The 16,325-nt window shown below is 36.4% G+C and overlaps 1 protein-coding gene across 2 annotated transcripts in view; it reads right to left on the bottom strand.

The window, feature by feature from the left end:
• Window positions 1-16,325, bottom strand: part of ERBB4 (erb-b2 receptor tyrosine kinase 4) — a 1,317,642-nt gene that overhangs the window by 339,827 nt on the left and 961,490 nt on the right. For both annotated transcript variants that reach the window (XM_055398441.2, XM_055398442.2), the window contains exons 6-9: window positions 8,917-9,035; window positions 5,322-5,463; window positions 688-801; window positions 469-595 (exon numbers count right to left, since the gene is read on the bottom strand). In XM_055398441.2, coding sequence (XP_055254416.1) covers window positions 469-595; window positions 688-801; window positions 5,322-5,463; window positions 8,917-9,035 — 502 coding nt within the window. The remainder of the gene's footprint in view (window positions 1-468; window positions 596-687; window positions 802-5,321; window positions 5,464-8,916; window positions 9,036-16,325) is intronic.

Raw genomic sequence — 16,325 nt, 5'->3', positions numbered from 1 at the left:
CAACAGGGCAAAGAAAACACCTGAAAGCTCAGAATTACAACTTACTGACTTTTCTGTGGAATACATTAAAAAAAATTAATTTATGTCATCTTGAACTAATTGGGTTAGGGATTTGAATGAAATTTCCCACTTTATCTACTGATATTGTTTCCCTAAATACATCTACAAATGTGTCAAACTCACTAAAATCTATGGATTTAAGGAGACTATCCTGTAAATACATCTTAGCTTATACATAAATCTTTATTTTCAAATCCAGGTAGTCGCCAAACTTATAATCTGGATTATTCTTGCAAAATTTGGTTTACAATTACCACTAGTGAAATCTGACATTGATTTTGCTGGAAAAAAAGCATTAATATATAATGGAACTCTGTGTCAAAATGAATCAGACTGACAAAAGTAAAGAATCTCTTAAACTCTGTTTATATTTTACAATAAAATTTTCTATAAAAATGTAATACTGACCCATGAATACCAGTGACAAGGAAGATCAAATTCCCATTGATTTTGGTGCAGTTTATGAATTTGTCAATGTTACTAGAATCCACAGTCTGAGCTGACATCAATGATCCTGTGCCAATGCCATCACAAGCTGTAGAAATAAGATCAGGGAGTTGAGAAAAATTTTCTTTAGTCAATAAAATAATGCATTTTTATCATAGATTGACAGTACAAAATCGCTACCTTTTGGGCAAATGTCAGTGCAAGGTTTACACATTTTAATCCCATTTTCTTCTACTTCCATCTTGGAACTAGGACAAGCACGCACACAGGAACTGGAATCAACTACAAAGTTATCTGATTTAAAAAAAAAAAAAGAAAAAGTTAAATTTAGCAATAATGTTGATGTTCAGCAATAGAATTTAAAACAAGATATTTTAGGGTTTGAACATTATTACCCTTTGAAAATGATAGTATGTATGTTTCTTTCCCTAAAACAATTCCTTGTCTAAACATATCAACCTGAAATAGCATCTATGAGCATCTACATTCAAATGCAAGGGCAGCGTGTGTTAACAACATTTGGTACTTGCTTGGCTACTGCTCCACATCCTGAATTGCCCCCAAGATTAGTGAATTTCTTTTATAGTCTTAGGAAACTGCATGACATTTAGTTTGTGTTTTTCAATAGTTCCGCTTCATTTCATGCCATGATACAAGTTTGAAATCTAAAAATACTTCAAGTTACATGAAGAACAAATGAAGCTGAAGTTAAACTGCCTTGGATGAAGGGAGTGTACTTTATATCACAGGAGGAAATGTTTAAAATATGTTCATCTTTCAATGGAGAGCTGTAGAAATTGTCCCATAGCTTCATATAAACAAAAAAAAAAAAGATGAAATTTGGAAGGGCAGTACTTTAGGAAAGTGAAAGTGTTAGTTGCTCAGTCATGTCCAGCTCTTTGTGACCCCATGATTTTAGGAAAGGTCTACTAAATAAACCATGAACGTCTAATTATTTGCCATGGTGAAACGTTTAGAAGTCCGGTGGTCTGGAATATGCCAAACATTCCCTTCCAAAAATAAGGACGAATTATTGCATCTAGAGCCTTCTACGAAGGAAATGGCAACCCACTCCAGTGTTCTTGCCTGAAGAATCCCAGGGACGGGGGAGCCTGGTGGGCTTCCGTCTATGGGGTCTCACAGAGTCAGACACGACTGAAGCGACTTAGCAGCAGCAGCAGCAGCAGCAGCAGCAGAGCCTTCTACAATAAACGGAAAACACAATACCTGCCAGGCTACTTTTGGGTTTTGAAGGCAGCATCCTTCCATGTTTGGAAATACTGTTTCTGACAGTATTCTGTAGTCTAGAAGGTTTCTGACCTTGAAGGGACTCAGAGCAGGAAAGGCATATAGTGCAAGTCTAGAATGGAGTGCAAGCAATCCTGCTACTTGGATCACAAAACCCATACATACTTCTACAATATTAGAATATTATAGAATATTCTAATATACTTATTCTATAATATTAGAAATATGTATGGTGGGGAAATATGTATGGTGGGAAAATATGCCATGTGGAGTTATGGCAAGTTTCAACTGGAAAATCACATCAGAGACCTCTAGGAATTATACCCCATTTAATAAATAACTCCTGACATGCTTCTGGATTGTGGTAGAGATGGACTACCTAATCATGGGTAATCGATTGACCATGTAGTCTGAATTGCCCATCACAAAAGTTTTGTTAAAAACCATGACATCGTAATTTTGAGTGGGGCCAATGGCAATCCATTGTAAGATGGAAGCAGTGAATTTGGAATTGATATGAGCTGGGGCACTCACACAGTAAACTGCATAAGCAGGTGTTCCAAATCCCTACATTATCCCCTGACCACTGTGCTGACACCTTTCACTAAGCTCATATCTATGGCTACATGGGGAATCAAGAGAAGGCAAGTGTGACAAGAGGACAGAGGGGTACAAAAACTAATCTTGGGATGTAGGTGCAGGAAACTGAAAATGCATGGCACCTGCCCTGCAGCCTTAGTCAGGAGTGGACTGGAAAGAGTGGCAAGTAAAAATCCTACCAATGGGCGTAGTTCTGGTAGTACAAAGGATCCTTTACTTTGTATGGAATAAATACGAGTTTAGGATAAATATAACCAGTGGCTCAGATGGTAAAGAATTTGACTGCAATGCAAGAGACCCAGGTCTGATTCCTGGGTCTGAAGATCCCCTGAAGAAGGGAATAGCTAGTATTCTTGCCTGGAGAATTCCATGGACAGAGGAGCCAGGTGGCCTACAGTCCATGGGGTTGCAAGAGTCAGACACAACTGAGCGACTAACACAACAGCAGCAACAGGAGCAGTGGCTTATTCTGAGAGAAGAAACGCTAGAAGATCTGAAACTGGAATTGAAAGCAGTCTGGGGTAGAGGGATATATTTGAATCCATAGGAGTGGGTATAAAGTGTTTTGATCTTTGTATTCTAAGTTAATATCCTCTGGAGAGCATCTGTCACAGAAGAGACACCTTGCTAAGACTGTATCACAGCCTGATCTCACTTCTTTTCCTTCTCTCATGGGTCCTGATCCTGAGAACACTTGTTAACAACCAAAATCTCTGTTGCAGGGGAACCCAAACTGTAATAGAGGTAACCATCCTTTCCGCAAGGTCTTTAGGAATACCTCTTCTTTAAAAAGTCCACATTTTTGTGGCAGCTTATGTCAAGTGAAATAAATAAAAAAGATTATAAGTATCTTCATAAAACGTTCAGGTTTTGAAGTCAAATAAGTTTCAAAAAATACTTACTGCTTAGTTTTTGAATTTCAAAATTCTGTATTAGGAATTGTAAACCAGTATTTAGAAGCTAAATATCTTGGTTTCCCAGGATAGCTACAGTTTAACATAAGCAAGGTCCCTCAAAGATTTGAATTTTACATAGATAAATAATGAAGTGCTTTAAATTAGCATATAATTGGATAGACCTAAAGGGAGATCAATCCTGGATGTTCATTGGAGGGACTGATGCTAAAGCTGAAACTGCAATACTTTAGCCACCTCATGCGACGAGTTGACTCACTGGAAAAGACTCTGATGCTGGGAAAGGTTGGGGGCGGGAGGAGAAGGGGACGACAGAGAATGAGATGGCTGGATGGCATCACTGACTCTGTGGACATGGGTTTGAGTGTACTCCGGGAGTTGGTGATGGACAGGGAGGCCTGGCGTGCTGTGATTCATGGGGTCGCGGAGAGTCGGACACGACTGAGCAACTGAACTGAACTGAACTGAACTGAACTGAAAATAATCCATAAAAGAAAGTTTATGAGTTACTATAACTACAGTAACTGGGCATGTCATTTCAAAAAACGGTCCTTAGATTTTGACCTCTTGTCATAATTTAGGGGTTGAGAGACTTCAGAGCCACTGTAAAGGATATAGTCTAAGGAGGAGGAGGACATTTGTCAAAGAAAAGGAAAAAAATCAGTCATCTAGCCTCATTCTATGATAGATACTCTTAAGTCCTGTGGTTTGCAAAAGATAGTAGATAGTAAATATAGGGTAACTTTTAGATGAGAAATTATCAGATCAAAACCATGAGTTTGGTTATAAAATTATTTAACATACAAATGCACATATATGTTTATGCATATATATGTATATTTATTCTTTTAATCAATATAAAATAATAATAATGGCTGGAATCATCGTTGGTTTCAAAGACTTGTTTTTATATACTATTCCTATGAAACTTATTCCCTATCACTTTGATCTTTATATTATTTCTGGGAAAGAGAGAGGGTACATTTGATTTTCCACGTTTTAAAGAGGAGAAAAGAGAAAATTAAGTGGTAGTGGTGGTTTAGTTGCTAAGATGTGTCTGACTCTCGTGACCCCATGGACTGTAGCCTGCCAGGCTTCTCTATCCATGGGATTCCAGGCAAGAACAATGGAGTGGGTTGCCATTTCCTTCCCCAGAGGATCTTCCTGACCCAGGGATCAGACCCGGGTCTCCTGCATTGCAGGCAGATTCTTTACTGACTGAGTTACAAGTGAAACCTAGAAAATTAAGTAGTTCGTTAAAAATCACACAGTGAATAAGTGGCCAAAGCTATAATCAAAGCCATTCTAATCTCATGTCTCTTACACTTCCTATTCCATTCTATACACAAATCAAAAAAACCAAATATCTATGTGATGTAGAATGTAAGGTCTCTCAATTTAGTATATGGACAAATGAGGTGTTTTTTTTTTTTTTTTCAGCCATCAAAAAATTAAAACATCAAAGAAATGTCTCAGTGGTGTCTCCAAGCAAAGAAATTGACAAACAAATATCAAGATATATACTGTTCTTGATAAAAATTAAGCTGGTCATTTTGAATCCCCCAGGATGAGTTTTCAATTTGGTAAAGATTCCTTAACATGCCCTTTATATCCATGGTTATTGTTTTAAAATTAGATCTGATGTCAAAACTATTTTATATATTCTATTACAAATAAATAATAAGATCACTTTAGGTGAAAATTCATTGTTATTAGAAGAAGATCTTGTTCATTACATAGTTTGCTGCTACTTAATCGTTTTTCTGAGGAACAGCATCATGTGCAAAAATATTGACATACAGTACAAATAATGAGTTTAGAAGTCAATGAATGACAATGTACTCTAACTTCAAACATGTTACTCATTTGCTGAGATTATGAACCAATCACTTCAATTTTTTGAATTTTAATTCCTTTATATGTGAAATAGTAATAATATCCATACCAAAGTAATTCATGATATGTCACAAGTTTCAAATTATGATAAGTTTCCATGAAATTGCTTTGCTTTAAACAATGAGTTAATTTGGCTATTCTTAGTTTGTTACTTACGTGGGCACTTCTTGACACAAAATGCTCCATAGGTGTATTTTGCATTGAAGTTATGCTCCAGTTGAAAGGTAGTGGGATTGTAGACAAAAGTTTGTGGACACTGAGTAACACATGCTCCACTGTCATTGAAATTCATGCAGGCCTGCAACACAGCAAAAATTAATTTCATTTTTGAAACAACCTTCATAATATTTGTTAAAGGGACACTGTTACAACAGTTGTGTGATAAGGTGTATTAATTGCTTCAGTTCAGTTCAGTTCAGTCGCTCAGTCGTGTCCGACTCTCCGCGACCCCATGAATCACAGCACGCCAGGCCTCCCTGTCCATCACCAACTCCCGGAGTACACTCAAACTCATGTCCACAGAGTCGGTGATGCCATCCAGCCATCTCATTCTCCGTCATCCCCTTCTCCTCCCGCCCCCAACCTTTCCCAGCATCAGAGTCTTTTCCAGTGAGTCAACTCGTCGCATGAGGTGGCCAAAGTATTGCAGTTTCAGCTTTAGCATCAGTCCTTAGCACATATAAATTTCATAAAAACTGGAAACTTTGACAATTTTTTATTCATCAGGATTTATTTTTTAAGTTAATGTTTGTTTTGTATTTCTTAATTTTAAAAAACTTTTTCCAGGATCACCAAATATACCTTCTATAGTTACTAATGTTCATATTTCTTGGTGTCTCTCCATTAACTTCTAAACTGGGAATTGATTTAAACTATTAAAGTTAGATTATAGTGAAAATTTATTATTCAAAGGGTTTATGCTGAGTTTTAAAGTCTGGCAGTGAAAATTAAATATCCAATTGTATAGGCTAGAGTTTTCTTCTCGGAGAAGGCAATGGCAACCTACTCCAGTACTCTTGCCTGGAAAATCCCATGGACTGAGGAGCCTGGTAGGCTGCAGTCCATGGGGTCGTGAAGAATCAGACATGACTGAGTGACTTCATTTTCACCTTTCACTTTCATGCATTGGAGAAGGAAATGGCAACCCACTCCAGTGTTCTTGCCTGGAGAATCCCAGGGACGGGGGAGCCTGGTGGGCTGCTGTCTATGGGGTCGCACAGAGTTGGACATGACTGAAGCGATTTAGCAGCAGCAGCAGCAGCAGAGTTTCCTTAAAGCTGGTATTTGATGAATTTGGTGACTCAAGTAACCTTGTAAGTCTGTTCATCACCACTGTATAGTGAGATAACTTTGTGATGGTCGTTCAAACTGGACTTAAAAGAAAAGTCTCTGTCAGGTGACTAGCCAAATGTAAATGTAGTGGGGTGAGATGCCAATACATAAAGAAGTAGCTATACTTAGTCCATAATTGAATAATATGATACCTTTTTCCTATATGGTTATACCTTTTCCTAAAAGTCAAGTTCAAATAAATTTGTTTCTGCTGATTTATATATTTTTCCTGAGACTTCTATTTGTTAATATGCTCAAATGCATTTGAAAACAAAAACAATTATACCACCCAGGAGTTAGGTATTTGATATAAAAAAGTAGATATATAAGTAGATAAAAAGTACCTATATAAGTATATAAAACATGTGTTTAGCAAAAGAGGAGATGGACTAATTCTCTTAATTAAACAATTTAAACCTGTCTACAAATACTTTAAGCTTTGTAAGGCAAGCTAATGTGAACTCAAGCTTTATTTTACATATCATCATAAATTAGATGTATAGTTATTAATAAGCATTAATTTATTCTGTTTCTTCAAAACATTTTCTTAATCAATTGTTGTTTTAGCAAGCACTTTATCACAAACATGACAATTCACTGATGATGGTCTACGAGATGCATAATCAGAACGAGACTCACTGATGATACATTATTCACTAAGATGACACTTTCCAGGAAGAATCTATTAAAAACCAATCTAGAAAACTCAGTAAGCTTTAATTTATGGCTATAAAACTTCACATGTCCTCATAATTGCTTTACTAACATATTTTATACAGTGTTGCGCACAGATTGCTTGGCAACAAAGGGACATAAGCCAGAGAGATCAAACAAGTTTACCTTCCAGACAGCATACCAAACAGTAGCTTACACCAAGGCCTTGGTCTGGCATTCTTGAACGTTCTCTACCAAATGCCAAAGTGGAATCAGTGGACCATTCCGTAAAAGTAATGAAATGAGAATTCTGAAGCTCACTCAGCACTCTGCTTATCGTGATAAGGGAACCATGAAAAAAAACTCAGTGAAAAACTTCTAAGTGAAAATTAAGAGATATTGTTCATTATTTATTGTTAGTACTATTTTGGAATTGCTAACACAACCCCTGTTCCGCATCTTTCAGATCACGCTTACATCCCATGTCTGGTGAGGGCTAAGGGAAAGGGTCTCAGTTCAAGGTCTGCTGAGCACCTTCTGTACATTTTTAATAGTTCCCTCTCCTTCCTTCTTCCTCCATACTCATTTCTATAATACATACTTTTGCTTCACTATAAAATTCGGACAGACAAATTAAGTTTTTTGTGACATAAGAGAAGTAAGAAATGACTGTGTTTCTATATCATGAGAGGTATAATCTATGGTTTGCTTGAGCAGAATTAAGTGCCAATTTGAAACAAAAATATCCTCAGTTCTAAATGCATCTGTGTTTTCTATGGATATTTGATGTGGAGGAACAAAATATATTCCTGTGTACATTTTAGCAACAAAAATTGTTTATTATTTTATGATTTTTGGCTTAAAATGAAACTAATGCTCTGTGTGTATGAAACTACATTAACTGTAACTCACAGAATTGCCTATATGTATTCAATGGAATAGAAAGAACTTTATCAGGGATATCAAAAAGTAATTAAAAAGTGGCCCCAACAAGCTGTAAATGTTAATTCTGAGGATGTAAAAGTGTCCTCTTCTAAAATAAAAATCACACAGATTAGCATATAAATTGCTTTAAGCATGCATTTGTAAATCTTATAAATTTTGAATAACATTAGCTTGTAAACAATATAAACTATAAGACAGTTGAGTTCATAAATTTATCTGCTTTAATCTTGAATTTATATTTGAGAGATAAAATGCAAGTGCCCCCACTCAGAAGACTCAACTCAGTGATGCAACAACATACACAGGTAATCATGGTAAATTTTGGAAAGATACTGTTAGCGTTTTAAAAGATATTCAATCTGTTCTCCTTTAGGTTGTCCAATTAAGTCTCACTTGTAATATAAACTATATTAGAAAGGCATAACACATTTATTCTAGGACAGAACAATCTTAGTTACTCAATAGCCACCCAGTAAGAGAATGACTTTCAGGAAATCACAGCATCTTTCTTAACCCTAAAATAGTAACATCTGATCTTATCTTGCGTGCATGCCAAGTTGCTTCAGTCATGTCTGACTCTGTGATTGTAGCCTTCCAGGTTCCTCTGTCCATGGGGATTCTCCAGGCAAGAATACTGGAGAGAGTTGCCATGCCCTCCTCCAGGGTATCTTCCCCACCCAGGGACTGAACCCGCATCTCACATCTCCTGCATTGGCAAGTGGGTTCTTGACCACAAGCGATGTTAGAGATTTGATGTACCTGAGTCAGACTAGGAGAAAAGGGAGGATCAGAGAGTGAAAGGGAGAGCTGCCAGACTCACAAAGCAGTCGGTGTCCTTCGGTCCCGAACAGCCCCCAGCACATTCTCGGTGACAGCAATCACTCACGTAGGGTCCATAGCATCTGCCATCACATTGTTCCGCACACACGGTCCTTGTCACTGCAGAAGACAGAGACAGCGCCTCATCAAAGTCAGCCACCAAGAGAAACTTAAGGCCATCTGAAGTAGCTGAGAAAAGCTGAGCCCTGAAGTAACAATTTGCTCAACCATCATTGACTCAGCTCAGCAAACATTTACTGCATGAAGTTGGCAATTGATCAAAATTACTATAAAATATCCTTCAAAATTAATACATGAATTTGTTTTTAGATTCATTCTTTTTCAAGTAAATACAGTGCTTTACAAAAACCACACAATTAGGAAGAAAGAATCAAATTTAGAAAAATTGAATGAGAGGCATTCTGGCAGGTTGCTAAAAATGGAGTCGGCAGCAAAGTCTATTTACAGTGTGCACCGTGAGGGCCTACAGCAGGGTGTCCTCAGAAATGAGTCCATGATTTTTGCTAGCCAATGCAAAAAATGAAAACATAAACTCTTACATGATTCACATTACATCTTATATCATTCCTATCAGAGAGACAGATGATGGGTGATAAATGGATAGGTGACAGACAAATAGGTAGGTAGGTGGGTAGATAAACAGATAGATAGACAGACAATGATAGGTAGATAACACCTCTGTAGTAGCACAAATGTTTCTATTCCTGAGATTTAAGTGAAATTTCTACCAAAATTTCTCAAAAAGAGGGACTTACGAGGAGTAGAGAAACATCCTCGAAGAAACAGGAAGGAGGGAGGAAGACATATTCATAGTAAACACAACAAAAACTTCCATTACTTTTTCTTATAACATTCTTCAGTCCTAGTTGACAGCATCATGCTGTCAAGGTTTACTTTAGTAAATCAAGCTATATACACTGGACAACAAAACCACAGCATAAGGGACACGTTTCTGCTTTTCATACTTATTCCAAAGATATATTTAAAAATTATATAGAGAAATGAATTACACAACATAAGTGTAACACATCATTTCTTGGTTCTGTATTTCTTCAGCCGTGTTTCTTCCCAACTCTTCGAGTTCTTCAAAGTTTCCTTCACTGTTAGTACAGCAAGACATCATTCCTTAAGCTTTAGTGTTCCTCAGATCTGGTCTTCATGAGGATTAAGAGCTCGTATACTTGGATATAATCATTCATCCTCTATTTTGTATACTATCTCTAGGTAGATGACATTAGATTCAGATCTGAAATCTCTATCTAGATGCAGCATGCATTTCTCATTGTCTGGAAAATTCCCTATTTATATATACACAATGGAATGCATCCTTTCCCCACCTCCACCATAGAGTGTCTCTCTCTTATTTGTTCCCTTATCTCAATTAGTGATAACATCATCCATCCAACACTTCAACTAAAATTTTGGACATGTATTCTAGTTCTCCTTTTCCTCTACCCTCACTTTTCACACCTAATAAAATTCCCAAGTACTGTCAATAGATGTTCTTTTCCTCCCTCATCTTTATGCCAACTTCATTCTGAGATTTACCTCTAAATATTGCATAGCCTTCTAAAAGGTCTCTCAGGTCACAAACAACCCTGTATGACATAATAAAAGTAATGACTTGAAAATATAAGCTGTTGCATATAAATCAGTGTCAGTCCTTTCTCTGTACGAACCTTACTTTCCAACTCCGCAATAGAGCTGTAAACTCTTAGCAAGGGACAAAAGTCCTCCATCAATTGACCACCATTTCTATTTCTACTGGCATCTCTCACAACTCTCAATATGATCTTCACATCCAGACACACAGAAATACCACTTGTGATCCTCAGTTCCTTTCATGGTATGCATTTGTGATTTTCACCGCCCTGTCACAGTATACTCCTTCATGACAAAAAAAATAAAATAAACTGTCTTCTCTGTCTAGCAAATACTCATCCATAAGATCAACTTAATGTTCTGCTTTTGTTCTGAAACCTTTTCAGACACAGCTTCATGCTGAGTTAATCTGATGTACATGCTTCTGAACAACCAAGCAGGTGAAGTTAATACATGAATCTATGAGCTCTGAGGTTCTAGGATCATTCAAACTCAAGTTCAGATTTTGTTCTTGTGATATGACACATTATCTCACCACTCTGTATTTCACTTCACCATTTTTAATATGGGATTAGTATGAGTTCCTATGTAATGGACTTAAAGACACAAATAGAGATATAGGTATAGTGCCTATAGTGTTCAGCAACCATTAGATATTATTATTGTGCTTATTTTAACATATTGTATTTATTTTTTCTATGTCTGCTCCCCCAGTAAACTATTAGAGCATTTTATTGAAGTATATCATCTTACTCATGTTTACATCCCTGGCATTTTGTTTGGCAGTTAATAGACACTAAATAAGTATTCCCTCCAAGTAACAAATGTCATATAATGCCAACTGAGAAATATCTGTTTATTGAGTGCATAATGCACTTATTAGAGGAAAAGGTAATATATTGACAGTTAAATGGGTAGGGCACTAAAAATGTAAACAGACAAATATTAAAATACTAAGAAACTAAGTATATCAAAATGAAAATACCTTAAAAGTATTGTTCGTATTTATTATTAGATTTAAAGACTCCTTATATTCTACCATTGATTATTTCATGATTCCATAGATTCACTTGGGTGGGTCTTTTTCAATTGAACATGATGATTATATTCATAAACTATATAATTTTTATATTTTTCCATTTGACATTATTACATTCCTCCCTATGTAGAAAACAAATAACAAATAATGTTTAAAGTAAAACAGTACTTGAACTCATCCTCTCTTTTGTTTTTATTTTGTAACAATAGTCACATGATATTTCATGTAAGTTTAAAGATTTTGAAATAGAACACAATTTCAGATCTCACATATGAGAGCATATTTGATATTTGCAATTTAGGCAATTATTTTGAAGTAAGTAATTTCTTCTGTAAATATTCTAGTATAAAATACTACAAAATAAGTCAATTTGACCTGCCCCTAAACCTGCAAGTCTTTGCTTTAATCTCACCTTCTCAATGAAGTCTATCATTACTTAATACATAATCTAAATCCTTTCCGGACCACTGATGCCTTACGGACTTTCCTCCTTCTCTCTTTTCCTGTCTTCTTCCCTCCTTCCCCTTCTTCCCCCTTGTATCTCTGTTATAGCATCTATCAGCATCTATTTTACAACTCATTTATTACACTTTCTTTGTTTTATGGTATATTCCAGTGTTAGAACTGTACCTGGCATCCATGTAAGTTTTATTTGTATTTATAAACACATTATACATAAACATACATATGTTGTTGTTCACTCACTCAGTCATGTCCGACTCTGCAACCCCATGGATTGCAGCACGCCAGGCTTCCCTGTCTTTCACTATCTCCTGGAGTTTGCTCAAAGTCATGTCCATTGAGTCGGTGATGCCATTCAACCATCTCATTCTCTATTGTCCCCTTCTCCTCCTGCCTTCAGTTTTTCCTAGCATCAGGATCTTTATTAATGAGTTAGCTCTTTGCATTAGATGGCCAAAGTGTTGGAGCTTCAGTTTTAGCATCAGTCCTTCCAATGAATAACCAGGTTCCTTTAGGATTGACCACTTTAATCTCCCTGCAGTCCATGGGATTTGGCTCAGATGGTAAAGAATCTGCCTCAAGTGCAGGAGACTTGGGTTCAATCCCTAGTTTGGGAAGATCGCCTGGAGAAGGGAATGGCAACCCACTCCAGTATTCCTGCCTGTAGAATTCCAGGAACAGAGGAGCCTGGCAGGCTGCAGTCCTTGGTGTCACAAAGAGCCAGACATGACTGAGCAACTAACAGAACACAATTAGTTTACATACATATTACATATAGATTATATATATGAAATATATTCAATGAATTTTATCTACTCATTAATGCTAATATTCATACATTGTGCTTAATCTTCCTATTTTTAACCAATAGTTACATTTATTTAGATGTCCTAATTAGGGGACGACAGAGAATGAGATGGCTGGATGGCATCACCGATTCGATGGACGTGAGGTTGAGTGAACTCCGGGAGTTGGTGATGGACAGGGAGGCCTGGTGTGCTGTGATTCATGGGGCTGCAAAGAGTCGGACACGACTGAGCAACTGAACTGAATTAATAATTAATATCATATAAAGGAAATACTTTAATAGACATTTTTGAAAGAACAGATTCAAATATAATTTCTTTCTTTCAGAGTCAACAAGGCTCTTTCAATGTATTTTTGCGTTAGTCACTCAGTTGTGTCCAACTCTTTGTGACCCCATGGATTGCAGCCTGCCAGGCTCTCCTGTCCATGGAACTCTCCAGGTAATACTGGAGTGGGTTGCCATTCCCTTCTCGAGGGTATCTTCCCAACCTAGGGATCAAACCATGTCTCCTGCACTGGAGGAGGATTCTTTACCATCTGAGTCACATCCCTTGGACTTCAATGTATTAAGAGTTGCTAATTGAAATGGCAGACTCATGCTAAGTGATCATATTACTACACATGAAATCAGTGTTATCACAGACAGTCTACTAATTTGCTTTTGGCTGACAGGCATTGCTTGGATGGAAAATAACATGACGTGAAATAGCAATCGTATTCTATAAATCATACTGTGTTTTAATAGTAGACATATATGTCTAGGTGTTAATTTCCATTTTTTACTCTATGGTGCTTTAAGCTAACTATACAAAATGTTTCCATTTCTCTTCATTTATATACTTTGGTCTTTCCTACTAAATTAGGAAATTAATGTAGATAACATTTAAACAAATAACCATAATTCTATTTTAATACATTATTTAATAAATGTTCATGTTAATAATTTATCTCATTATTATACTCTTTAAAAATAAAAATAATGCAATGAACACAGTACAACCTTGGTTGTTGCTGTTGTTCAGTAGTTAAGCCATGTCTGACTGTTTGGAACCCCATAGACTGCAGTACACCAGGCTCTTCTGTCCTCCATTATCTCCCAGAGTTTGCTCCAGTTCATGTTCGTTGAGTGGGTGGGTGACTCTGTGTAATCATCTCATCCTCTGCAGCCTCTTCTCTTTTGACTTCAGTCTTTCCCTTCAGCAGGGTCTTTTCCAATGAGCTGGCTCTTCACATCAGGTGAACAAAGTACTAGAGCTTCAGCTTCAGCATCAATACTTCAAATGAATATTAGGGATGATTTCCTTTAGAATGGACTGATCTGATGTCCTTTCCATTCACAGGAATTTCAAGAGTCTTTTCCAGCACCATAATTCAAAAGAATCAATTCTTTGGTGCTCAGCCTTGTTTATGGTAGAACTCTCATATCCATACATAACTACTGCAAAAACCACAGCTTTGAATGTATGGCTCTTTGTCAGCAAAGTGATGTCTCTGCTCTTAAATATGCTAGCTAGATTTGTCATAACTTTCCTCCCAGTGAGCAAGTGTCTTTTAATTTCATGGCTGCAGTCAACATCTGCAGTGATTTGGAGCCCAAGAAAATAAAATCTGTCATTGCTCCTTTTTCCCCTCCTATTTACCATTAAGTGATGGCACAGATGCTGTGATCTTAGTTTTTTTAATGTTGAGTTTCAAGCCAGCTTTTTCCACTCTCCTCTTTCACTTTCATCAAGAGGCTCTTTAGTTCCTCTTGCTTTCTGCCATGAGGGTGGTGTCATATGTGTATCTGAGGTTATTGATATTTCTCCTGGCAATCTTGATTCCAGCTTGTGCTTCATCCAGTCTGGCATTTCTCATGATGTATTCTGCATACAAGTTAAATAAGCAGGTTGACAATATACAGCCTTGATGTACTTCTTTCCCGATTTGGAACCAGTCTGTTGCTCCATGTCCTGTTCTGTTGTTTCTGGACCTGCATACAGGTTTCTCAGGAGATAAGTAAGGTGGTCTGGTATTCCCATCTCTTTAAGTATTTTCCACAGTTTGCTGTGACCCACATAGTCAAAGGCTCTAGTGTAGGCAATGAAGCAGATGTAAGTGTTTTTCTGGACCTACCTTGCTTTCCCTATGATCCACTGGATGCTGGCAATTTGACCTCTGGTTCTTCCACCTCTTTGAAACCCAGCTTGCACATCTAGAATTTCTCGGTTCACATATTGCTGAAGCCTAGCTTGAAGGATTTTGAGTGTAACCTTGCTAGCAGGTGAGATGAGTGCAATTGTACCACACTTTGAAAATTCTTTGTTATTGTCCCTCTTTGGGATTGGAATGAAAACTGACCTTTTCCAGTCCTGTGGCCACTGCTGTACAACCTCATGTTCAGTGATAATTATTATAATGTGGAACTGTTAAAACATGCATTTAAATTAGTCAATCATATGTGTGGTCAACTTTAAATTTTTCAAAATAGCAATTTCTTCCACAGAGTGGCCACCTATCTCATATTTTCTCAGGATATTTTAATCTTAGAGATGCCATTCCATTTCAGGAACATGAAAAGAAATGTTCTTCTAAGTTATTATTTTTTAAAAATTTGACTTAAATTATTAGAAGTTAATTCTGGGGTTTGATTAGAAACAGTCCATAATTGATATTTTAAAGGTAAGATGCATTTAACACTAAAAAAAAAAATTAATTGCTGCCAGTTTTCACATGCCTGGAGTTCAGTAGGCATGAAATGTATTTAAAAAGCTTTACTTGACAGATATAATAAACAAAAGAAGACAACAATAAGCTTAATCTATAAACAATGTTGAGACACTATTAGGAAACATTTCTTCACATGAGTTTTGCTTTCAGAAAGAAAACTTCCCCTTTGTACTATCTATTTGATGGCACTTGCTGATTAATAAACATTACTTAATATGAATTAAACACATCAAACTATACTCATATTTCATTATGGAGGAAACACAAAACAAAAAACAGATCCTGAAATCAATGAGATAATTCACTTAACCTCCATGGTAACATTAACTTATAATTGCTTTGTTTATATTAATTTCCATCCTAGCTTGACTATTACTTCATTAAATTCTCCCCCCTGTATTTAGTACCTTTTCTAAATTGCTTCATTGGGTGCATTACAATATTTGGGTTGAATTTTAACTAGTTTATTCTTTCGTGGTATATCAGTATCTGTGATTATTTAATTTAAAAGATAAAACCTCTGAAATTAAAATGCTTATTTGGGTCAGTAAAATTAAAACTGGGAATAAGGATCAATTCAAAATGTCTATGAGAACCAAATGGGTAAAGTTCAAGAGCCAAGCATCTTGTAGTAGTAAGGGGACACTACTGAGAGAATATCTATCATCTCTAAAAAATAAATAAATAAACTATCTAAAGTAGCTTTATTACATCAGTGTTTCAGTAATAAAAATGAGGACTTAATTACTGCTTTAAATATAATAATAACT

This window comes from Moschus berezovskii, chromosome 2, assembly GCF_049115385.1.
Source record: "Moschus berezovskii isolate FMDL1 chromosome 2, NW_MosBer_1.0, whole genome shotgun sequence".
Taxonomy (NCBI): Eukaryota; Metazoa; Chordata; class Mammalia; order Artiodactyla; family Moschidae; genus Moschus; species Moschus berezovskii.
The sequence above is the reverse complement of the archived record's forward strand: the minus strand, read 5'-3'. Positions and strand labels throughout refer to the sequence as shown.